We start from the raw sequence: 26257 nt of genomic DNA, 5'->3' as shown, positions 1-26257 counted from the left end.
AGGCCGCTCCAGGTGGAGCAAAAAATTTGAATATAGTTAAAAATTTCCATCCAATAAAAGACACTTTCCCTGTGGGTAATGATAAACCCACTCTGGAATGATACCACTGATAGCACGGGAATGTCTCAAAATTGCCTCCTATATGAATAATTCCAGGTCCACTGTACTGTGAATAGAAGTACCAGATATCAATGAACTATAGGAGACCAGACCTGAGCTGCAGTGTAGAGAGCGAACAATCAGGCACGTCCTGCAGTGGCAGGAGACCCGACCGTCTGCCGGGATACACGGCGTGTATATTTATATACGCGTCGGGTGTATTTGGGGTTATCTTTACGCATACCTAATGCAATCAGATATGTATTGTGAATGGTTCACTTAACCCCTTAAGGACTCAGCCCATTTTGGCCTTAAGGACTCAGACAATTTAATTTTTACGTTTTCATTTTTTCCTCCTCGCCTTCTAAAAATCATAACTCTTTTATATTTTCATCCACAGACTAGTATGAGGGCTTATTTTTTGCGTGACCAGTTGTCCTTTGTAATGACATCACTCATTATATCATAAAATGTATGGCGCAACCAAAAAACACTATTTTTGTGGGGAAATTAAAACGAAAAACGCAATTTTGCTAATTTTGGAAGGTTTTGTTTTCACGCCGTACAATTTATGGTAAAAATGACATGTGTTCTTTATTCTGAGGGTCAATACGATTAAAATGATACCCATTATTATATACTTTTATATTATTGTTGCGCTTAAAAAAAATCACAAACTTTTTAACCAAATTAGTACGTTTATAATCCCTTTATTTTGATGACCTATAACTTTTTTATTTTTCAGTATAAGCGGCGGTATGGGGGCTCATTTTATGCGCCATGATCTGTACTTTTTTTTGATACCACATTTGTATATAAAAAACTTTTAATACATTTTTTATAATTTTTTTTTTATAAAATGTATTAAAAAAGTAGGAATTTTGGACTTTTTAAAAATTTTTTCGTTCACGCCGTTCACCGTACGGGATCATTAACATTTTATTTTAATAGATCGGACATTTACGCACGCGGCGATACCAAATATGTCTATAAAAAATGTTTTTTACGCTTTTTGGGGGTAAAATAGGAAAAAACGGACGTTTTACTTTTTTATTGGGGGAGGGGATTTTTCACTTTTTTTTTACTTTTACTTTTACATTTTTTTACTTTTTTTTTTACACTTGAATAGTCCCCATAGGGGACTATTCATAGCAATACCATGATTGCTAATACTGATCTGTTCTATGTATAGGACATAGAACAGATCAGTATTATCGGTCATCTCCTGCTCTGGTCTGCTCGATCACAGACCAGAGCAGGAGACGCCGGGAGCCGCACGGAGGAAGGAGAGGGGACCTCCGTGCGGCGTTATGAATGATCGGATCCCCGCAGCAGCGCTGCGGGCGATCCGATCGTTCATTTTAATCGCGAACTCCCGCAGATGCCGGGATCTGTATTGATCCCGGCACCTGAGGGGTTAATGACGGACGCCCGCGAGATCGCGGGCGTCGGCCATTGCCGGCGGGTCCCTGGCTGCGATTAGCAGCCGGGATCAGCCGCGCATGACACGGGCATCGCTCCGATGCCCGCGGTTATGCTTAGGACGTAAATGTACGTCCTGGTGCGTTAAGTACCACCTCACCAGGACGTACATTTACGTCCTGCGTCCTTAAGGGGTTAAACATACCAGGTGATCATCATAAATAGGATACATATATTAATTTTCTTTAATTATGATTTGGTGATAGTATCATTATATTGCACAAATATTGTGGTGAATTTTATCTAGCTATACAATTAAATGCTAAGTTTTACGGCACCTTTATAAATATTTCTCTTTAGTTTTGATCCGCAAGGTGAAGTCGCTAAGGCAGACGTGAGGCCCTACTACTTACGTAACTAGCATTTTTATATTGATCAGACTTTTCGATCGCTTTTTATTCATTTTTTCATGATATAAAAAGTGATCAAAAATACGCTATTTTGGACTTTGGAATTTTTTTGTTTGCGCATATTGACCGTGCGGTTTAATTAACAATATATATTTATAGTTCGGACATTTCCGCACGTGGCGATACCACATATGTTTATTTTTATTTACAGGTTTTTTTTTTAAATGGGAAAATGGGGAGTGATTCTTACTTTTTTTGGGGAAGATGTTAAATGATCTATATTAACTTTTTTTTTTTTTTACACTTTTTTTTTGCAGTGTTATAGCCTATGGCTATTTCACTGCACATACCGATCTCATACACAGATCATTGATGTGCATTGACACAGCAAAGATCAGGGTAATCAGCGGTCCATTGCTGAAGCCTGGATTTCAGGCTTGGAGCAATCAATTGTCGATCGGACGCGATGGAGGCAGGTGAGGGGACCTCCGTTCACGTTCTAGCTGATCGGGACATCGCAATTTCACTGCGATGGTCCCGATCAGCCCGACTAAGCTTTTACTTTCATTTTAGACGTGGCAATCAACTTTGAACGCCATGTCTAAAGGGTTAATAGCGCGCGGCACAACGATCGGTGCTGCACACTATTAGCCCAGGGTCCCGTCTGTCATTAGCCGCCGGGACCGACCCAGTGTCCTGGCGTGACCCCGCGTTTTGTACCGGGACCGGGTGTACAGGTACGCCCTGTGTTCTTAAGAGGTTAAAGAAATAGAGAGCCAGTAAGATGTCTGATGAGATCAACCTTAGATAAAGAAGAAAAGGAGATTTTTTAACACTTACCGTAAAATCTCTTTCTCGAAGGATCCATTGGGGGACACAGACAGTGGGTGTATCTTGCTGTCTCTAGGAGGGGACACTATGGCAACAAAAACAGTTGGCTCCTCTCAGCAGGATATACCCGCCTTCAGGCTCTGAGCTAGTCAGTTTAAGTTCCAGAGCAATAGGAGGAGACCAATAGGTCAAAGAAAGACCCAAAAACTGTCTGAGAACCAGAAGAAAAAACACAACTGAACACACCCTCGGACAGAGAACCAAAGGAAAAAAAAAACAAAAAGGGCGGGAGCTGTGTCCCCCAATGGATCCTTCGAGAAAGAGATTTTACGGTAAGTGTTAAAAAATCTCCTTTCCTCTATCGGCTCCATTGGGGGACACAGACAGTGGGACGTACCAAAGCCGTCCCTTGGGTGGGCAGATAAGTAATCAGGCAGACGTCTGATCCACTGCCGCCTGCAACACCTTACGCCCCAGGAAAGCATCAGCCGATGCGAAAGTATGAACCCGATAAAACCTCGAGAAATTGTGCAAAGACTACCAGGTAGCCACCTTGCAAATCTGCAAGGCCGAGGCTCTATTTTGGAGAACCCAGGATGCCCCAACAGAACGAGTGGAATGAGCCACAACCCTGAAAGGAGGAATCTTCCCCTTACAGCGATAGGCTTCCGAAATGGCAGACCGAATCCACCTAGAAATGGTGGCCTTGGAAGCAGGTTGTCCCTTGCGACGACCTTCCGTCAGGACGAAAAAGGAATCACACTGACGAAAGGAAGAAGTGACGGAGACATAAGACCGAACAGCCCGAACCACGTCCAGCTTGTGCAGTAAGCGCTCCCTAGGAGAAGGAGCCGGGCAAAATGATGGGAGGACAATGTCCTCATTGAGATGAAAGGCCGAGACCACCTTAGGTAAAAAGGAAGGGTCTGGCCGGAAAACAATCTTGTCCTGGTGAATCACCAGAAACTGAGAATGGCAGGAAAGGGCTGCCAATTCAGACACCCTCCGGATGGAGGTGATAGCCACCAGAAACGCCACTTTCCAAAAAAGGAGGCGGAGAGACACTTATCTAAGGGACTCAAAGGGTGCACCCTGGAGGGCACTCAGGACCAAATTCAAGTCCCAAGGGGGGAGAAGGTGACCGATAAGGAGGAACAGCGTGCACCACTCCTTGTAGGAAGGTCCGGACATGAGGATTAGAAGCCAGGGGCCGCTGGAAAAGAACAGTAAGGGCCGAAACCTGACCCTTAAGAGAACTGAGAGACAACCCCAGTTCCAACCCCGACTGCAAAAAGGAGAGAAGACAGGGGACCGAGAAGGTCACCAGGGAGAAGTCCTGTGCTTCACACCAACGAAAATAAGACCGCCAAGTACGGTGGTAAATCCTTGCAGAGGAGGGCTTACGAGCCTTGAGCATGGTGTGAATGACATGGGAAGAGAACCCGCGGGCCCTCAAAACCGCGGTCTCAACCGCCAAGAGTCTTGAATGTGAGAGGTCCAAATGTCTCGAAAAAGTAAGAGACGACCTCCCACCCGAGAAGAAACCGCGGGTGGGGGCCTCACTTCATGCAGAAGTGGGCTTGCGGTTGGAGTCCGACTTCCAAGACGGGCGAGCCCGGAATGAGGGAGCCTTCTTGTCCCGCGAGGGCGTCTGCCTGGATCCCTTGTTGGAGCCAGAGGACCGAAAGGAAAAGGCCTTCCTTTGGGAAGTAGGGCGAGCCTTATTCTGAGGTAACAAGGAACTCTTAACTCCTGTTGCCTCGGAGATAATCTCATCAAGACGTTTGCCAAAAAGACGGCCACCCGTAAAGGGAAGCTCAGTGAGTGATCTTTTGGAAGCGGCATCCGCATTCCTAGCCTTAAGCCACATAGAGCGGCGGAGGGCCGCTAGATGACCCACAGCATAGGCAGAACAACGGGCTGCTTGCATGGAAGCTGCACACAGAAAATCCCTGACTTTAGAGCAGCTTTTGGCACCACTCCGACAGGCCCTTGGACACCCATGTGGAGGCGAAGATGGGAAGAAGAGAAGAGCCCGCAGCTTCTGTGGCAAACTTCGCTAAGGATTCTACTTTCTTGTCCGTGGCATCGGCATCTGCCAGAGGCAGTGTAGTCGCCTTATTGATCCGGGAAACTGGTGGGTCCACTGAGGGAGGAGAAACCACCTTAGTAACAAAGACCTTGTCAAATGGATAACGATCTTGAATTGTCTTGATTCCCGGGAACCTCTTGTCTGGATGTTTCCATGTGGTCTCCAGAATGTCGTCAAGGTCAGCGTGAGAGCTGAACTTCTGAGGTGCTGGCTTAGCACGGTGAAAGGATACTCCTGGATTGACATCCGAAGATCCTGGGTCCTCTAAGTGAAAGGTGTCTCTCAGGGCTGTAACCAAAGAGTTAACCATTGCAACTGATTCCGGACGGTCCTCAGAGTCAGATGCCAGCTCGGAAGCCTCATCCACCAATTCGCCTGGGGAATGAGAATGGGTAGAGGCAGTGGCAGAGCAGCGACGTTTGTGCCCGGATGACCAGGGGGGGGGGGGGGGGGGCAGGACCCATGGGGGGAAAGCTCACGTCTACTTGAAGACTCATTGGAAGAGTCAGACGAGGCACCCTTAGGAAGCTTGTGAGAGCGTGAGGAATGTGGAGACGAGGAGCGAGCCCTTCCAGAGGTCCTGCGCAGGGAAGACCCCTTCAAGGCGGACACCACTACCCGGGAGGCTTCAGCCACTGAGCGGGAGACGTTGTTCAAGTCAGCCATATACTGGGTCAGTGAAGAAACCCAGGCTGGGGGAGCGGCTGGATCCACCGGGACCGAAGGGGCATCCGGGGGTACCAGGGGAGCAGTGGAGCAGGCAGGACAAGTGGGCTCAGCAGAGCCAGACATTTTGGTATTACAGTGCTTACAGATATAGTAACCACTGAAGATCCAGGTCTCTGTTTAAAGGACCGTTCGTTTGTGCGATCGGGGGAATAGGGCGGGCGGCAGAGACTGCCGGTGAAAAGAAGTAAGCCGGCGCAGAAGCGCTGGCTAATAGCAGCGCTGCGGCAGTGAGCCGCTTATAAGGCGCTGCCGGCAAAGTGAAACTAAGCCGGCGCTGAAAAGCGCCCGGCCCGGGACAGCAGCGCGGCTAACAGCCGCGATAAGGCGCTGTGAGACAAGGTTAACACGCACATGCACACAAGTGAAGCGCCGGAATGAGGCGCTATGGACGTGCACCCAAACATACACACCACACAAGTGAAGTGCCCCCTATATGAAGCCCCTTCAGGTGCCACTGCTCCCCCAAAAATAAAGTGCAGCCTGTAATAAAGTGTAGCTCCTGTAAGTTAGCCCCAAATAAACTAAAGGGTGGGCCAAAACAGGGGGTCTCCAGCTGCTGCGAGTCCGTACCTGTGGAGAAAAAAGGGGAAGTACTTACCTCAGTCAGAAGAATTTACCTACTGGAGTCTTCAGTGAAGTCTTCAGTCAGCATTAGTTAACTGCATCACGCCTGGCTGCTATGCGCGAGCGAGGCGAGCAGAGAAATAGGGGGACCCGGACCCGTGAGGTACCACCCAAGCGCTGACCGTTGGCGAGGGGGGGGGGTTAACAGCGCATATACGCAATGTCTGTGCCCCCCTCACTCGCAATGGGGAAACGGGGAACCGCAGTCCCTGAGTCCCCACCTGAAAACAGAAAAAGAATTAAAAAACGTACACGTCCCTAACTAGGAAAACAAAAAAATTTGAAGACCTGGTCTGGAGCAACCCAGACCACGTCCCACCTCCTTAGACACTAAGCTTAAACTGACTAGCTCAGAGCCTGAAGGCGGGTATTTCCTGCTGGGAGGAGCCAACTGTTTTTGTTGCCATAGTGTCACCTCCTAGAGACAGCAAGATACACCCACTGTCTGTGTCCCCCAATGGAGCCGATAGAGAAAAGATCATGGAGCACTTACCACAAGACATCACAAGTGCCCCTGCAAACATTCCCCGCCTCATCCTCACCATCGCTCCCCTATACTAATCTCCCTATTGTATCTGTAACTAATCTCCCTATTATAACACATTGTACATAAAGAAATCTAGTTGAAGACTTCTTGTGGTGAGTGCTCCATGAACTTTTCTTCTGTGCATTGTATGTGGTATTACAACATTTACTTCAATGGAAATGAGCTGCAATACCACACAACCTGAGGAAAAAAGTGGAGCTGTTTCTGGAAGGAAGCTGATATGTTCTTTCTACTGCTAAATAATCTATTTAAAGTGAACCTGTCATTTAAGGTGACTTTTCAGGAAAAGCTGTTCTGTGTGTACATGAGATGTAGCACTATTTCTGCCCATTACATAAGGTATTTTTAGCAGATTTGTGCTCTGCAGGCTTCATGTATAATTTGCAGTTCGCCCAGAGCTGGTGGGTGGAGCTCTCTCCTCTCCCTCCAAGACTTGTATTGGACAAAGCTCAGATGATTTTCAGAATGGGATAAAGTCTCACAGGAGAAGGGGAGAGGGAAAAAGTTTGATAACAGGGAAAAAAAGCATTTTTATCAAATAGGATATATTACAAAGTTTTTAATATTCATGTGTACTATTGATCTTTGCAAAAATGTGCAAGTGCAAATGTGAAATCCCTTCATAGTCAATGGATACAAGCCTCTGGTAATCTGCACGTACCTCAGCTTTTCGCACGCTTTCTTTTACTTCTTCCATCTTCTGGACAACACTGAGGACCTCCTCCTCAGAGGCAGTCTTCCGTCTGTCTTCCAATCTTTGAAGGACCTAGATATTAACAGATTTGTGTTACTTTGCTTAACAATTACCAATTCTCTTGGCTTACGAATGAGTTTTTGAAATATTTGAGAACATTTGGCCATCCAGCACATATCTTGTGTCACTGATGCTGGATTAAGGGAATTATTCTATATAGGTCTCTATTATAACAGATAAAACATGGCACCACTTGTCCTGTCAGAATTAGAGGGTGACTCTACTTGGGTCACTTTCCAACCCTATCTGACTTTTGGCTCGGACTGAAAACCATGGTCTGGCCAAAAGCTAGATATGTTGGGAAAATGACCCAACAAGAGTTTGGCTCCGTTCGGCTCACTGGATTGAATGGGATATGGCATGCATCGGGCATCAAGTGGCTTTGAAATTCTTCCATCCCTCAGAGGCACTAAACATGCTCAGAATACACCCTTAAAGGAGTTCATCAGCGATACACAACGTATCTCTAATTCATAGAATAGGGGATAAGTGACTGATTGCGTGGGGTCCCAGTTCCGTATGGGGAACTGGCACTGCCGCTGCTCTATGGGGCTAATGCGCGTGTCGTAGACCTCACTTAAGTGGACAGACATGACTCCTCCAGTCATCTCTATGGGAGAGGTGGGGATGCACGAATGCTGCATCTCCACCTCTCCCAAAGAGATACATGGAGCCGACATGCCTCCTGCACGGGGAGAGCTGCGGCAGAGCCGGGGCCCGTTACAGGAGATCGTGGGGGGTCCCAGCGTTCTGACCCCCCGCGATCAGACACTTATCCCCCTATCCTGCAAATGTGTATAGCTGCAGAACTCCTTTAAAGATACTTTTTACAATCTGTTCGATGGTTGTAAAAATGCTAATGTGTATGCTCCCTTATTCCCACAATTCTGTGGAGCATGTGACAAAAGGAAATCTGAAACCCAGTTTTCCAGATAGATATGGACTCCAAAGGAGCCACAAATACTGTAAATGAGAACACCCCCTTAGGGAAGGGTCTCACATAACGGATCCGCCTTTAGTTTAGTTCCTCGGACTACCCCTTTAACCCCTTAAGGACCAGGCCAATTTTCACTGTAGGACCAGAGCATTTTTTGCACATCTGACCACTGTCACTTTAAGCATTAATAACTCTGGGATGCTTCTACCTTTCATTCTAATTCCGAGACAGTTTTTTCGTGACATACCGTATTTATCGGCGTATAACACGCACTTTTTAGGCTAAAATTTTTTAGCCTAAAGCCTATGTGCGTGTTATACGCCGATACACCCCCAGGAAAGGCAGGGGGAGAGAGGCCGTCCCTGCCCGCTTCTCTCCCCCTGCCTTTCCTGGGGTCTAGAGCGCTGCTGCCGGCCCTTCTCACCCCCTGGCTAAAGCCAGGGGCTGATAGCCAGGGGTAGAGAAGCGGCGCCGACAGCCAGGGGGAGAGAAGGGGCAGCGGCACCCATTGCCGGCGCTGCTGCCCCGTTGCCTCCCCCCATCCCCGGTGGCATAATTACCTGGGTCCCCTGCGTCGTTGCTATGCGCTGCACGGCGTGGCGCATGACGTCAGTGCGCCGCGCCGTGCATAGCAACGACGCAGGGGACGCACGCCGGAGGCCTGCAGCAGCGCGGACCCGACCCAGGTAATTATGCCACCGGGGATGGGGGGAGGCAACGGGGCACCGTTAGTCAGGGGGACAGGGCGGGCAGCGGCGCCGATAGCCAGGGGGAGAGAAGGGCCGGCAGCAGCGCTCTAGACCCCAGGAAAGGCAGGGGGAGAGAAGCGGGCAGCGACGGCCTCTCTCCCCCTGCCTTTCCTGGGGGTATATCGGGGTATACACGCGCGCACACGCACCCTCATTTTACCGTGGATATTTGGGTAAAAAACTTTTTTTACCCAAATATCTTTGGTAAAATGAGGGTGCGTGTTATAGGCCGGTGCGTGGTATACCCCGAAAAATACGGTATTCTACTTTATGTTAGTGGTAAAATTTTGTCGATACTTGTCAAATTCCAAAATTTGATTAAAAATTTTTAAAAATTTTCACAAATACAATATTTCTACTTTATGTTTGCATCATGAAATTGTCATGTTTTTACTTTTGGAAGACATCAGAGGGCTTCAAAGTTCAGCAGCAATTTTCCAATTTTTCACAAAATTTTCTAAATCTGAATTTTTCATGGACCAGTTCAGGTTTGAAGTGGATTTGAAGGGCCTTCCTATTAGAAATACCCCACGGATGATCCCATTATAAAAACTGCACCCCTCAAAGTATTCAAAATGACATTCAGTAAGTGTGTTAGCCCTTTAGGTGTTTCACAGGAATAAAAGCAAAATAAAGGAGAAAATTCAAAATCTTCCTTTTATACACTCGCATGTTCTTGCAGACCCAGTTTTTGAATTTTTACAAGAGGTAAAAGGAGACAAATCCACTGAAATTTGTAACCCAATGTCTCTCGAGTAAGGAAATACCTCATATGTGTATGTCAAGTGTTCAGCGGGCGCTGTAGAGGGCTAAGAAGGGAAGGAGCAACAATGGGATTTTGGAGAGTGAGTTTTTCTGAAATGGTTTTTGGGGGGCATGTCACATTTAGGAAGCCCCTATGGTGCAAGAACAGCAGAAAAAACCCACATGGCATACTATTTTGGAAACTACACCCCTCAAGCAATGTAACAAGGGGTCCAGTGAGCCTTAACACCCCACAGGTGTTAAAGTCGGATGTGTAAATGAAAAAAAAAAATGTTTTCACTAAAGTGAAGTTTTTTCCCCCCGAATTTATCATTTTTATAAAGGGTAATGGGAGAAAATGCCCCCCAAATTTGTAACCCCATCTCTTCTGAGTATGGAAACACCCCACGTTAGGACGTAAAATGCTCTGCGGGCGAACTACAATGCTTAGAAGAGGATTCACATTTGGCTTCTTGAAAGCAAATTTTGCTGAAATGGTTTTTGGGGGGCATGTCGCATTTAGAAAGCCCCTATGGTGCCAGAACAGCAAAAAAAAAAAAATAAATAAAACACGACATACTATTTTGGAAACGACACCCCTCAAGGAACGTAAAAAGGGGTCCAGTGAGCCTTAACACCCCACAGGTATTTCACGACTTTTTGTTAAAGTTGGATGTGTAAATGGGGTAATAGGAGAAAATTATCCCCAAAATTTGTAGTGCTCAGAAGTGGAGGAGCGCCATTGAGTTTTTGGAAAGGGAATTTGGAATGGATGTCAGGGGCCATGTGCGTTTACAAAGCCCCCCGTGGTGCCAGAACAGTGGACCCCCCCCCCACATGTGACCCCATTTTGGAAACTACACCCGACAGAATATAATAAGGGGTGCAGTGAGTATTTACACTTGACTGGTGTTTGACAGATCTTTGGAACAGTGGGCTGAGCAAATGAAAAATTTAATTTTTCATTTTCACGGACCACCGTTCCAGAAAACTGTCAGACACCTGTGGGACGTAAATACTCACTGTACCCCTTATTACATTACGTGAGGGGTGTAGTTTCCAAAATGGGGTCACATGTGGGGGGATCCATTGTTCTGGCACTATGGGGGCTTTGTAAATAAACGTGGCCTTCAATTCCGGACAAATTTTCTCTTAAAAATCCCAATGGCGCTCCTTCTATTCTGAGCATTGTGGTTCGCCCGCAGAGCACTTTACATCCACATATGGAGTATTTATATACTCAGAAGAAATGGGGTTAAAAATTTTGGGGGGCTTTTTTCCTATTTTCCCTTGTGAAAATAAAAATATAGGGTAACACCAGCATTTTAGTGAAAATTCAAATTTAAAACCAACTTTAATGAAAATTCGTCAAACACCTGTGGAGTGTTAAGGCTCACTATACCCCTTGTTACATTCCGTGAGGGGTGTAGTTTCCAAAATGGGGTCACATGTGGGTATTTATTTTTCTGCGTTTAGTTCAGAACCACTGTAAAATCAGCCTCCTCCTGTGCAAATCACCAATTTAGGCCTCACCTGTACATGGTGCGCTCTCACTCCTGAGCCTTGTTATGCGCTCGCAGAGGGGTATTTCCGTACTCAGGAGAAATTGCGTTACAAATTTTGGGGGTCTTTTTTTCCTTTTACCTCTTGTGAAAATAAATAGTAAGGGGCAACACCAGCATGTTAGTGTAAAAATGTTTTTTTTTTTTTTTTTTTACACTAACAGGCTCCTTTTACCCCTTTTCATAAGGGGTAAAAGGAGAAAAAGACCCCCAAAATTTGTAGTGCAATTTCTCCCGAGTACGGAAATACCCCATATGTGGCTCTAAACTGTTTCCTTCAAATACGACAGGGCTCTGAAGTGAGAGAGCACCATGCTCAGTGAAGGACTAAATTAGGGATTGCATAGGGGTGGACATTGGGAATCACTGGCATAGAACAGCCTCCAACTGTTGCTAAACTCCCAGCATGCCTGGACAGTCAGTGGCTGTCCTGAAATGCTGGGAGTTGTACAATACGTTTTTCATTTTTATTGGGGGGGGGGACGACGACAGTGTAAGGGGGTATATATGTAGTGTTTTACCCCTTATTATGTGTTAGTGTAGTGTTTTTAGGGTACATTCGCACTGGCTTCTTACAGTGAGCTTACCGCTAGGAGTTTTCGCTGCGGCAAAAAATTTGCTGCAGCTCATACTTGAAGCAGGAAACTTACTGTAAACCTGTCCGTGTGAATGTACATTTACATGGGGGGTAAACCTCCAGCTGTTTCAAAACTACAACTCCCAGCATGCACTAACAGACCGTGCATGCTGGGAGTTGTACTTATGCAACAGCTGGAGGCACACTGGTTGGAAAACCTTCAGTTAGGTTCTGTTACCTAACTCAGTATTTTCCAACCAGTGTGCCTCCAGCTGTTACAAAACTACAACTCCCAGCATGTACTGATTGCCGAAGTGCATGCTGGGAGATGTAGTTATGCAACAGCTGGAGGTACGCAACTACAACTCCCAGCATGCTGAGACAGCTGTTTGCTGTTTGGGCATGCTGGGATTTGCAGTTTTGCAACATCTGGAGGTCTACAGTTTAGAGACCACTTCACAGTGATTTCCAAACTGTGGACCTCCAGATGTTGCAAAACTACAAATCCCAGCATGTCCAGACAACAAACTGCTATGTGGGCATGCTGGGAGTTGTAGTTTCGCAAGATCTAGAGGGTCACAGTTCACTGCACAGTGATCTCCAAACTGTGACCCTCTAGCTGTTGCAAAACTACAAATCCCAGCATGACAGCTGTCTGGGCATGCTGGGAGTTGTAGTTTTGCAACATCTGGAGGGCAACAGTGTAGAGACCACTGTATAGTGGTCTCAAACTGTAGCCCTCTAGATGTTCCTAAGCAACTTACCGGCTTCCGTCGGATCCAGGGAGCCAGCCGCACGACATGCCGCCCGTGCCGATCTCCGACACAGATTGTCACCCGCAGCCTCCGGACGGGTAAGTGGATCTACGGCGCCGGTCCCCTTCGTTTCCCCGTTCTGCCCCTCCTATTGTGGGTGGGCAGGATGGGGAAAACGAAAGTTAACCCCCCCGCCCCCGATCTGCTATTGGACGTCACTTCTAGACGCCCAATAGCAGGGATAGGAGGGGTGGCACCTCTGCCACCTCACTCCTATCCCTTCAGGGGGATCGTCGGTGTCTTGGACAACCGCGATCCCCCTTTTTTCCGGGTCACCCTAGACCCGTAATGACCTGGAATCGTGCAAATCGCAATTGTGAATTCACTTGCGATTTGCGCCGATCACCGACATGGGGGGGGGGGGGGGGGTCTGATGACGCCCCTGAGCATTTGCGCGGGGTGCCTGCTGATCGATATCAGCAGTCACCTCGGACCGAAATTCCCACGGGCGTACAGGTACGCCCTTGGTCCTTAAGTACCAGGGAGCAAAGGCGTACCTGTATGCCCTTGGTCCTTAACAGGTTAAAGCATCTTCTCAATTGGCAGCAGCAATTTATAATGTAGCAGAGCGGCATTCCTTTTACTAGCACTTCACAAATCAGAAATTTCCAGTCATTGTTGCTTTTGTAAAGTCCAAAAATAAATGGCGGAGGTATGTGGGGATAAGGAATGTGGGATACACAGCAGGCACCGCAGATATCTGCCCTTCATAATACTGAAAAGCACGGTCATACTGTATAAGCAGATCTGTTTTAACTACAATTACTTGTATTCTTGCTGGAAGATATTGTTTTAGGTTTCTACATGATACCGAACTCTCCCATTGCACTACCATGCTGGGATCGCTTTTTATGCCTCAGCTAAAATATTTATACTCCCTGCAATATATACATATATAGAGAGAAGGTAACAGCAAAATTGGCGTCTGTTCACTCCTCCTTGGGCCGGTTTCCAGTGCCCTTGGATATCTGATCGGGAGTAACTTTGTGTGCAAGGTCAGGAAACCACAGACAGGGTAGTGGGGCGAGCAAGAAAAAGCCGCATAAAATCAATAGCTGTCCTGAAACAGCATCCAGCACCTAAGGCAACCGAGGTAAAGAGGCATCATAGGAACGAGAACAGACAGCAAATGAACAAGGTCAAAGGGGGCTCTCACCTCTAGTTGTCATATATTATGTATATGATGGAGCTGCGTAAACAGCGATTCCTGAACAACATTCTATTCTCAGAATCGCCCAGTGACACTGATGGGGACTTAACCTCTTAAGGACGCAGCCTGTTTTGGCTTTAAGGACACAGCTCATTTTCATTTTTGCCTTTAAGAGCTATAACTCTAATATTTCCATTTACAGGCCCATATGAAGGCTTGATTTTTGCGCAGCTCATTGTACTTTGCAATTACACCTTTCAATTTACCATAACATGTACAGCGCAGCCCAAAAAACATTTTGTGGGGAGAACTGGAAAAAAAATGGGGACCATTGTATGTAATTATAGACTTCCTGTGCTGTTCAGCACTATGTAATAACATAGGACTGATCAGAACTAGTGACACTCTCTTCTACAGTCTGCCAACGGCTCTGCCAAAGTTCGCCGATCATGCTGCACATTGGTTAGTCGGAAATCATCGACCGTCATTTTAACCCATCAGACCCCTGGAATCATGTCGTAGGGGTCTGATGAGTGACCTGTAAACAGTGGCAACTGTCATTTTTTCGAGATATGCCAACTGAACATTTAATAGTAGCCATCAACACGATCGCTGATGTCCGCCACCAGCAGCTGCAACTCATTATGAAACTTACTAGTAAAAAAGACAGGACTGCACTCACCAAATCAACAGAGCTTCATTGCGGTGTTCAAGGCATGACAAGCAGGTGCAACGGTGGAGGCGGGGGGCGCGACCCAGTCCACCGTTGCACCTGCTTGTCATGCCTGGAACACCGCAATAAAGCTCAGTTGATTTGGTGAGTGCAGTCCTGTCTTCTTTACCAGTATTGTCCAGTTCTCTTGTCGGACTTTGCACCACCGTGGTCAACTGCATCCTGGTGGCAGAACAGCGCCCGCGGGTCACATATGATTAGTTCAGCACGCTGCGGCTAATAATTCATTAATTCGAGAGGGGGGGGGGGGGGGCCCAACCGGTATTGCGGTATGGGGAAAATTCATGTCGTGCAGGAAAAAAATTTCGGTATTCGGCATGAACCGGTATACCGCCCAGCACTACTCACGGTACATGTATATCGCTGTGCGCCAAGGAGCAGCAGAAGTGGCATATGTGTAAATTGTATGCCCTCTAAAAGTTGAAAGGGGTATTCCCATCTCAAGAAGTTATTTCAAATCTGTAGAATAGGAGATAACAAGCGGGGATCGCCACTGATCCTGGAGAGCACATGGTTGATGCACAGCCAAAGTTCTATTCATTCCAAGGACCATTTTCTCCGTGTTCTCTGAATCAGTTGGTGTCCCAGCAGTAGAACCCCACCGATCAGTTTGTTATCTTCCAACCAAGGAATAATCCTTTGAATGACTCAGTGTTTCTCAAAAAATCCATTAGCAGAATGCAGCCTGTCACTTACAGGGGCCTATTCTGCCTATAGTAGAGCAGACGACTGCCACGCCATGACTGGTCTATCAGTGCAGGTGGGCACCCCAGTGCTGGACCGCATTGAATCTGCTATATCTGCCACATACATCTGTTGAGGATATCCTACAGCAGGTCAAACCACAGCGGTGCAAACTTCCACAATTGTAGGTGCAGAGAAGGTTTATTGAATATTTGGTAATTTATAGGAGCAGGGGGTTATAGTGAGTGTAGATATAAAAGCTGCCACCGGCCCTTTTCAGGATGAAGATCCATAATTCCCACAGGTATGCCAAAATCTTGTAGAAATTCTTCCCAGAAGTGTGGAAGCTGTAATAACTACAAGGGGAGATGGACTTCATATTAATACCTTCAGATTTAGAATGGGATGTCCCACAACTCCTGAGGGTGTTACATCTAGGTGTCCTAATACATTGGTCCACAGAGGGTAAGTCCCACCAGTATACACCTCAAGGATCAATGGAGTACCTTCAATAATTCCCATGACAGCTCTACTAACCCTTTCTCCATGAGTCTTCAGTTTATAATCTCTGGCAGATCTGCTCGTCCATCTTCGTGCCTCCTTATCCAAGACATTCATTTCATCTGGTGCTTTAACAAGGGTCACTAGCTTTAGGATCTAAGAGAATAAGTAAAAAAAACATGTTAGTAAAAAATTAAAATATAATAAAAATAAATAAATAAGTAAAATAAATACATTAAATATTAAATCATATATTTTTCATTCTCTCTCCTCTCTATAAAATAAATAATATTTTTTTATTAATTTCTCTCTCCCCGCACATTTGTCAGATACAGAGTATTCAATACAGTATTTCAGTAAACAAAATATGATTCTAAATCTTTACTTGGTGATGAGATAGCTGTCTTTATAGAAAGAAAATGGTCATATATTTATAAAATTTTTATTAGAATAAGCTTAAAATATCTAACTTTATGTAATATTTTCTTACATCAACTTTAAAAATAAACATAAACATACACTAGGTGGCAGTCTCTTAACCCCTTAAGGACTCGGCCCATTTTGGCCTTTTCCTCCTCCCCTTCTAAAAATCATGACTCTTTTATATTTTCATCCACAGACTAGTATGAGGGCTTGCTTTTTGCGCGACCAGTTGTCCTTTGTAATGACATCACTCATTATATCATAAAATGTATGGCGCAACCAAAAAAACACTATTTTTGTGGGGAAATTAAAAAGAAAAACGCAATTTTGCTAATTTTGGAAGGTTTCATTTTCACGCCATACAATTTACGGTAAAAATGACGTGTGTCCTTTATTCTGAGGGTCAATACAATTAAAATGATACCCATTATTACGTACTTTTATATTAGTGTTGTGCTTAAAAAAAATCACAAACTTTTTAACCAAATTAGTACGTTTATAATCCCTTTATTTTGATGACCTATAACTTTTTCATTTTTCCGTATAAGCGGCGGTATGAGGGCTCATTTTTTGCGCCATGATCTGTACTTTTTTTGATACCACATTTGCATATAAAAAACTTTTAATACGTTTTTTATAATTTATTTTTAATAAAATGTATTAAAAAAGTAGCAATTTTTGACTTTTTTTTTTTTTTTTTACGTTCACGCCGTTCACCGTACGGGATCATTAAAATTTTATTTTAATAGTTCGGACATTTACGCACGCGGCGATACCAAATATGTCTATAAAAAAATTTTTTTACGCTTTTTGGGGGTAAAATAGGAAAAAATGGACGTTTTACTTTTTTATTGGGGGAGGGGATTTTTCACTTTTCACTTTTTTTTACTTTTAATTTTACATTTTTTTTTACACTTGAATAGTCCCCATAGGGGACTATTCATAGCAATACCATGATTGCTAATACTGATCTGTTCTATGTATAGGACATAGAACAGATCAGTATTTTCGGTCATCTTCTGCTCTGGTCTGCTCGATCTCAGACCAGAGCAGGAGACGCCGGGAGCCGGACGGAGGAAGGAGAGGGGACCTCCGTGCGGCGTTATGAATGATCGGATCCCCGCAGCAGCACTGCGGCCGATCAGATCATTCATTGAAATCGTGTACTGCCGCAGATGCCGCGATCTGTATTGATCCCGGCATCTGAGGGGTTAATGGCGGACGCTCGCGAGATCGCGGGCGTCGGCCATTGCCGGCGGGTCCCTGGCTGCGATCAGCAGCCGGGATCAGCCGCGCATGACACGGGCATCGCTCCGATGCCCGCGGTTATGCACAGGACGTAAATGTATGTCCTGGTGCGTTAAGTACCACCTCACCAGGACGTACATTTACGTCCTGCGTCCTTAAGGGGTTAAACCATCAGTGTCATTTTTAACCATCTTTTGACATGTTGTCTAAACATGTGCCCCTCCTGTGCCCCACTGCAATCATGATTTACAGCCGGGTGACGTGATGCTGCAAAGTCAAGTGGGCAGGGGGCACTATGCAGAGAAAAAACAGTTAAAGGGGTTATCCAGGAAAAATACTTTTTTTTTTTTTATATATCAACTGGCTCCAGAAAGTTAAACAGATTTGTAAATTACTTCTATTAAAAAATCTTAATTCTTTCAATACTTATGAGCTTCAGAAGTTAAGGTTGTTCTTTTCTCTCTAAGTGCTCTCTGATGACACGTGTCTCGGGAAACGCCCAGTTTAGAAGCAAATCCCCATAGCAACACTCTTCTAAACTGGGCGTTTCCCGAGACAGGTGTCATCAGAGAGGACTTAGACAGAAAAGAACAACCTCAACTTCAGAAGCTCATAAGTACTGAAAGGATTTGTTTAACTTTCTGGAGCCAGTTGATATATAAACATTTTTTTTTTCCTGGATAACTCCTTTAATGCCAGAACACTGGCTTGGGAGAATTAGGGTGCAAAGCTACATTTTTACAGAGAACGGGGCAACAGACAGGGGGTTCTACCTAGAGAGGGCAAACTACCTACAGGGAAGGGGATCCTACCTACAAGGGTCATGCTACCTATTAGAGAAGAGGGGAGGATGGGTCCAACCTACAGGGGGCAAACTATCTACAGGGGCGTTCTACTTAGTCTAGGTTCACATTGCCATTTGCATCCGACCCGTTCAGGGTCCGATTGGAACTTTTTTTTCTGAGCCGGACACTGGAATGGGTCGGGAGCAAACCGCTACTACCAGGTCCCGACTTACCCCATCCGTGATCCGGTAATTATACAGGTATTTAGCAGAGGAAAAAATAGTGTTCGCACTATTTCTTTTCTCTGCTAAACTCCCGTCGTTCTGACCGGATTGCCAATGAAATTCCCAATAGTGGAGTCCAATGGCAATGTGAACGAGCCCTTACAGGAAGGGTCCTACCTACAGGGGCCAAACTATCTACAGAGTGTCCTACCAACAGGGGACAAACTACCTATAGCGGGGGTGCCTACCTAAGAGGGGCAAACAAACTACGGGGAGTGGGGGTTCGTTGGGGGTTACTCCTACCTACAGAGGGGTCCTACCTACATCGGGCAAACTACCTACAGCTGGGGGGTCCTACCTACAGATGGCAAAATACATACAGGTGAAAACTACCTACATGGTGGTGGTGCTGGGGGGGTCCTACTTACAGGGGGGAAATGTATACAGGGCGAGTTCTACAGACAGGGGGATAACTACCTGCAGTGCGGAGATCCTACCTACAAAGGGGGGGGGGTCTACCTACAGGGCGGTACAAAAAAAAAAATTGAGGTGTGCCCCGAGCTGAAGGTTAGGAAACATTGTATTATTGACATGCAGTTTCTATGTGTATATGGAGATATATCAGTTTATGAGTTTCAATACCCCTCCAACCCTTTCAGGAAAAAAAAAACAAAAAAACCTTCAATCCAAATAATTACCTACCTTGTCCGCCCCCACAGGCTGGAATTGCTGAATGGGTGTCATGTTAAATACATTGGTATCTTTCAAGAAGAGCAGTAGGTTCTGCTGCCGGGAAACCTGGGAGAAAGGGAGAGGAGTGAGACATACACATACAAGGTTTGAGTTTTGCAGCGTTAACATCACGATTATGTGTTCATACGATTTTATGCCTAAAATATATATAGTATAGTAGTGTTTCCCAGAATGGCATTTCCAGGAAGGAAAACTACAGCTCCAAGCATGCCCGGACAGCCTTTGGCTGTCCGGGCATGCTGGGAGTTGTAGTTTGGCAACAGCTGGAGGCCCCCTGGTTAGGAAACACTGGCTTAAAAAAAGAAGAATCTCACTACACCCACACTTAGTTATTAAGAACCCCAAGACTGCCTTTACCACTATAATAAGACATTAAAAGGACCTGTGGCCCCTCCTGACCTCTTCATAATTCCCATCAAATAACAATTCTGGAGCATCTTTTCTTACAGCTCTGTGCTGTGCGGCTCCTCTGTTGTCTTTCCTGGAAATACCATTCTGCCATGGATGTCCCTACCATCTTACTAAGGCAGCTCAGACAGGACAAAGTTTCCCTGTGTAGGGTCACGTCACCCACTGGCAAAGCCCAGTTGGTACCGTGTATACTCGAGTATAAGCCTAGGGTAGGAAATACATCATCCCACCCTCCTCTGTCATCATCCCAACCCCCCCTCATCCCCCATCCTACAGATCCCCCTTGCCCCCCCTATCATTATCCAGACCCCCCTCATACCCCCCCGTCATCATCCAGACCCCCCTTTCTTGTTCTCTAATCACCTCCCCAGTTGCAGCTCTGTCGGTCCTTCCCTAGCAGCCGTGCAACATCGCTGCAGGACCGTCTGACTTCCAGTGGGGAGGGTGAGCCGATTCGGGTCATCCATCTTGACCGAGAGGCCCTCTTCTCCGCTGCGGGCTGGCCCGGACTAGTGGCACTGCATTGACTCCGCCGCGTCCCTGCACGGCGGCGTCAATACAGTGTCACTAGTCCAGGGCTGGCCCGGAGCGGAGAAGAGGGCCTCTTGGTCAAGATGGATGGCCCGGACCGGCTCACCCTCTCCACTGGAAGTCGGACGGTCACTGCAGCATAGATGGGCGACGATGGATGGCTCGGCCCATCGCCTCGCCACCCCCACCGGTATGCCTGCGGCTTATACTCGAGTATATATGGTACTTTATTCACAGATTTCTAGGAGGAATAACAGAGGAACGGCACAATGCAGAATTAAAAGAAAAGTTGCTCCAGAATTGTTATATTATTGGAAAGAAACAGATTTACTGACCGGTCCTTGCCTACCCTTTCCATGTGCTCTATTAGAGCTTTAGGGTTTAGAAACAAATATTTTATCCTTAAGTACTCCGTCCCTAGACATTTCATCCCCTACCTTCAGGATATGAGATACGATGTCTGATTGCAGGGGGTCCGGCCACTGGGCCCCCCACAATCTCCAAGCCTGCATCTCCAGTCCGACACCCTGGTGTCCTGAACATTTATGTTCAGAACGCCGGCTTCAGGTGGTCATGTTCGTGGCATCTGGGGTACCCCGACCCCTAGACATCTTATCCCCTACTTTAAGGATAGGGGATAAGATGTCTGATCGTGGGGGATTCGGCCGTGGGGATCCCCTACAATCTCTGGGCCAGCATCTGGCACCCCGGAGTTCTGAACATTTATATGCAGAACGCCAGCTTCGGGCAGTCAGGATAGAGGATGAGATCTCTAGGGGCGGAGTACCCATTTTAGAAAACCACATTAGATATTACCGAATATTATTCCTACTGACAATCTAATCTGTGTGTATCGTCAAACTGAACTCTGCTATAATTAATTTTATTCTACTAGAATTCCCCTCCCTAACCCCCATGGGAACAATGAGTTATAATACAAAAGAAACACAGAACATATCGGATTGTAAGGGAAAAACCGCAGCAGTTACCTGAAGAGACGCCTCCAGGGTGTCTCGGATTCGTTCTTGTGTGGATCGGCAGGTATTGAGTTCAGTCTTATTGATCAGTAAAAGATAATCTCTCAGCCGCTCGTAAAGATCTCCGTCCAGTACCTGCAAACATGGGGAAAATGATAAGGTGTTGCAAACATTTCTCTCTCCATTTCTATAAACACATTCTCAGGTCTTATCATGTCCCATATGATTTTAACTGAATGATTTAGCACAAGCAATAAATTGTGGCATATATAAACCAAATACAGCGGAACCTCTTTGAGAAGACCATCCCCTTACTCAGACCGGATTTTCAATTCCTCATTTATTATACACAAGCTGAGTACCTGGTGGTGCCTGGTCTTCCTAACCTAAACCTTGTCGGAGTGGAAAAGCAACAATGATATATAAATAACACAATATTGGGTGAGTACTGTGAGAAAAAACGGAGTCAGCTCACCATGCGAGGTAATCAGGTAGTCATGTCTTAGCCTGGAGGATCATTCATAGGAAGCACGGAAAAAGATGGTCCGGATCCCAGGTAGGTACGTATCAAAAGAGTGGGTAATCCAGCTCCCTTAAAACTTCAGTCCATTAAAATAGCCAAATGAAACACTGACGCGTTTCGGTTTACATGTAAACCTTAATCATAGTGATATTGCACAGAAGAAGACATCCAGCATATATACCGGTTAAAGAAATAATGAGCATGTGAAGGACTCACCTTTCGTATGACGTGTGTTCCGGTAGTTAGGAAAATTATTCAACAGCTGAATATGTAAATGCAGGCATATACGATAGAATGGCAAATGCATATGTAGAAATCCAAAGGCATGAAGAAAAAATAAAGAATAAATAATATAAAGACGTTTATAAATTGTCATACTACACACGCAATCTATCCTGCCATGTGCAATCTTTGCGATCTGCAGTACATTGGTTGTACGACCAGAAAACTAAAAACAAGAATCGCAAAAGACCTTGTAATGCCGAACCACCTTACAACTCTCCATAGATCCATGCCTGGACTTACAAAGCACTTTGTCGAGAAACATATGGGTGATCTAACTGGTCTGAGCGTCCAGGGTATTGAAAGAGTTAGCCCCCCCGGCCGGGGTGGCGACTGGAGTAAGCTGGTGTTCAGACGGGAGACGTTTTGGATCCCCCATCTGGACATCAGGTACCCACGGGGATTGAATTATAAAAATGACCTTTCGTATATTTATTTATTAATGTGTCCCCCTATACAACAATGTATAAATATCTAACTAATTTACGTTTTTATTTATTCTTTATTTTCTCTTCATGCTTTTGGATTTCTACATATGCATTTGCCATTCTATCGTATATGCCTGCATTTACATATTCAGCTGTTGAATAATTTTCCTAGATATCGGAGCGCACTTCATACGAAAGGTGAGTCCTTCACTTTCTCATTATTTCTTTAACAGGTATATATGCTGGATGTCTTCTTCTGTGCAATATCACTATGATTAAAAGCGTATATTAAAACTTTTTTTTAATATATCACTCAGTACCTAATCCTGACCATGTACATCTAATTTTTATGTGTCTAGCACCTTTATTTATTTTTTTATTACACTTTTAATTTAGCTCACCAGTCTGAATTCCTCTCAAAGGGAGGGGCGTGGCCTCACTGTGCAGGTCTCCGCCCCCTCCCTCAGTATGCTGTCTGCTCACATCTCCCCTAGCATTAGCAAAACTACAATTCCCAGCTTGTCCTCACTGACAGTAGCGGGACACAAGCTGACAGTGGGAGGATTTTTCCTCCAGTTCTGAGCCCTGCACTCACAGCTGTCAATCAAGGAAGTGTGACCATGACATAGGTGATGACGCATGGACACAGCAGGACTAGTATGTGTCCAAGCAGGCAGGGGGGCAGTTGTTTGACTGGCTTTTTTTTAGTATGAAATACTGAAAATTTTCTAATGAAAGCAATTGCAAAACCTATTGGTTATACATGCTTTACCACATATCAAAAGTTTTTGTATCTGACAGTGCCCATTTAAGGTTTACATGTAAACCGAAACAAGTCAGCGTTTCATTTGGCTTTTATCTTAAAGTTTTTCTTTGGATTTTTAATGGACTGATTAAAGTTTTGAAGTTTTAAGGAAACTGGATTACCCACTCTTTTACGAGTACTGTGAGCCTTGCACTGTGTACTGCCACCCAGCTTTCTCTGAAGAGAATATCGATCTGGTAAAGCAGCCATATTGGAGCTCTTTGGGAAAACTGGGTGGCAAGCATACTGCATACCATTCAGCTCTCAGTCTCCTGAAGCCCCAGCAGTGATAGGCTGCTCGTCCTCCTTGCACTCCTCATTGCAGCAGCACTGTCATGCCATTTTCCTGCCCCCGCATTGATGCCTTCCCCCCACCAACTCTTTTGTCAGCCCACAGTAAATCTTCTCTACCCCCACACTAACTATTCCCTGCACCTGCCTGTCAGACAGTAAAATCATACTTTGCCATGAGGTTGGTCCAGCAGTAGGATGTTTAAAACTCCTGGGCAATCTCTGCAGCCCTAGAGTAACACAATCAGGAGATGTACCAGAAGTCCCATAGACTTGCATGGAACTTTTGGTACATCTTCTAATAGTGTAACTCTCCGGCTGCGGAGATTGCTTGGGAGTTTAAAACATCCTGCCACTGGGCCAACATTATGGTAAAGTATGATTTAACTGTCTGGGCTCCACTGTTTTACTCATGGGCTGCAGAGATTGTCAATATTGGAGTATCCCTAAATTCTACTACATTTTTATTTGCCATAAAAGTAACATGTGTACCAAGTTTAAGTGAAATTGCTTCAGCTGTTTAGAAATTTTGCTTTAACAAACACACACACATATATATATATATATATATTATATATATAAATATATATGTGTGTGTGTGTATGTGTATTAGGGCTGGGCGGTATGGGCAAATATGTGTATCGCGGTATTTTTTGTAACTTATGGCGGTTCCACGGTATATAACGGTATCCCCCCCCCAGCGTTGCGCTGTCCCCATCGGGGTAAATACTCACATATCACCCGCAAGCGCTGCCCTCCTTTTCATCCTGTTTGTTGTGGGCCGCCGGCGCTGACACTCTATACTGTATCCCTATGCCTGGGCTGCAAAAGGTAAACAAAAATAAACTTTAACGCATGTTCCTACATTGGCCTTACGCTCTTCCTGGGGACGTGAACATTAGACAGCCGTCAGGCTATCACCGGCCGCAGCGATGTTCTGCCTCGGCCGGTGATAGGCTGAGCCCGCTGTCATGTAAGAAGCCGGCTTCTTACATGACAGTGGGCTCAACCTATCACCGGCCGAGGCGGAGCATCGCTGCGGCCGGTGATAGGCTGAAGGCTTTCCGACGTCCCATTCCCTAGGAAGCTGGTCCGGACCGACGGGGAAGGTGAGTTAAAGATTATTTTGTTTACCTTTTGCAGCCCGGACATAGAGATACAGTATAGAGCAGTGGTCTTCAACCTGCGGACCTCCAGATGTTGCAAAACTACAACACCCAGCATGCCTGGACAGCCAACGGCTGTCCGGGCATGCTGGGAGTTGTAGTTTTGCAACATCTGGAGGTTGAAGACCACTGGTATAGAGTGTAAGCGCCGGCGGCCGCAACAAACAGGAGGACGAGGAGGGCAGTGCTTGCAGGTGACATGTGAGTATTTACCCTGATGGGGACAACGCAGCGCTGGGCTGATAATTAATTGGGGGGGCAGAACAGCACTCGCGGGCCACATATGATTAGTTTCCTGATGTGGGGACAGCGCAGCACTGGGCTGATAATTCATTCATTCCCAAGGGGAAGGGGCCAAACCGGTATTGCGGTATGGGTTAAAATTCAGCACAAACATTTCGGTATTCGGTATGAACCGGTATACCGCCCAGCCCTAAAGTGAATATTTATATAGAGTCTTTGAGAAGAAGGTCAGCACCCCCTAGAACACATTTCTGAGGAATTTTAGATGGTCAACTCAAAGAGGTCTCACTGCGTTAAACGTATTTATTATTTACATGAAACTATTTTTTACAAATTGTATTTCTGCTGCAATACCTCAAAGTGAACTCTAAGTGGCGCCAGTTTCCTAGTTTTTATATGTGTAGAGTAGACTAAACAGGCAGTTACGGGGAACTTCACATTTCGGGATTACTCAACCAACCACATGAACAAACAAGGCCTGCGCCAAGAAAAATAGTTCTGTATTATTAATTCTAGATTATAGAGCGAGTAAAGATAAAACGGAGATGGAAGTCAAATGGAAAAGATCTACAATCTTCTCTTATCAGTGTTTATATACATGATGGTTGGATTAAATGGGACTATAACAGACGTACAGTAAACTTCAAACTTTCAACATGGTGGAAGAAATTGTTCTCGACATGTGTCCAAGAGGATCACCATCACCCGCTCTGTGCTGATCTACAATGGAGACCAGGAAAAGTATGTCCTACAGTGGGGGGTGTCCAATCTGCAGCCAAATATCTGCAACACCTGGCATGGCAACAGCTGTCTGGGCATGCTGGGAGTTGTAGTTTTGCAACTGCTGGAGGGCAAACCACAGCGCTATGGTATCAAACATGTTTATTCAAACTACAAAAAGTTCAAAAGCTCCTGGATCCATTGCTCAGCTCCTTCTCCCAAGAGGTCATCACACCATCTGCAGGCATCGTACCTGGCCTTTTAGGTTGGGGAAGGGAGATGGGACTACTACTGCATGGGCCTGGCATACAGGTGCACGCTGCTAGGCTGAATATACATAAACAGGAGAATACAGCAGCACACTGCTAGTGGTGGGATGGTTCAAACTATTTGGCCGCCAAATTGTGAGCTAAGTACCTCACTTTTTCATTTTTTTTGCATTATAGCTATATAGCATTTCATGATATTTCAATACCTGGTACACATA

General features: G+C 45.6%; 1 protein-coding gene across 9 annotated transcripts in view; it reads right to left on the bottom strand.

Annotated features, from left to right (window-relative positions):
* FCHSD1 (FCH and double SH3 domains 1) overlaps positions 1–26257 on the bottom strand; it is a 148747-nt gene that overhangs the window by 39818 nt on the left and 82672 nt on the right. For all 9 annotated transcript variants that reach the window (XR_008843171.1, XM_056517075.1, XM_056517073.1 and 6 more), the window contains 4 exons: positions 21325–21447; positions 19343–19438; positions 15997–16116; positions 7416–7520 (listed from right to left, as the gene is read on the bottom strand). Coding sequence is in view for 8 of the 9 variants with exons in the window: in XM_056517075.1 (XP_056373050.1) it covers positions 7416–7520; positions 15997–16116; positions 19343–19438; positions 21325–21447 (444 nt within the window). In the remaining variant the exon portion in view is untranslated. The remainder of the gene's footprint in view (positions 1–7415; positions 7521–15996; positions 16117–19342; positions 19439–21324; positions 21448–26257) is intronic.

This window comes from Hyla sarda, chromosome 4, assembly GCF_029499605.1.
Source record: "Hyla sarda isolate aHylSar1 chromosome 4, aHylSar1.hap1, whole genome shotgun sequence".
Classification (NCBI taxonomy): domain Eukaryota; kingdom Metazoa; phylum Chordata; class Amphibia; order Anura; family Hylidae; genus Hyla; species Hyla sarda.
This window is presented reverse-complemented; position numbering and strand designations above follow the sequence as displayed.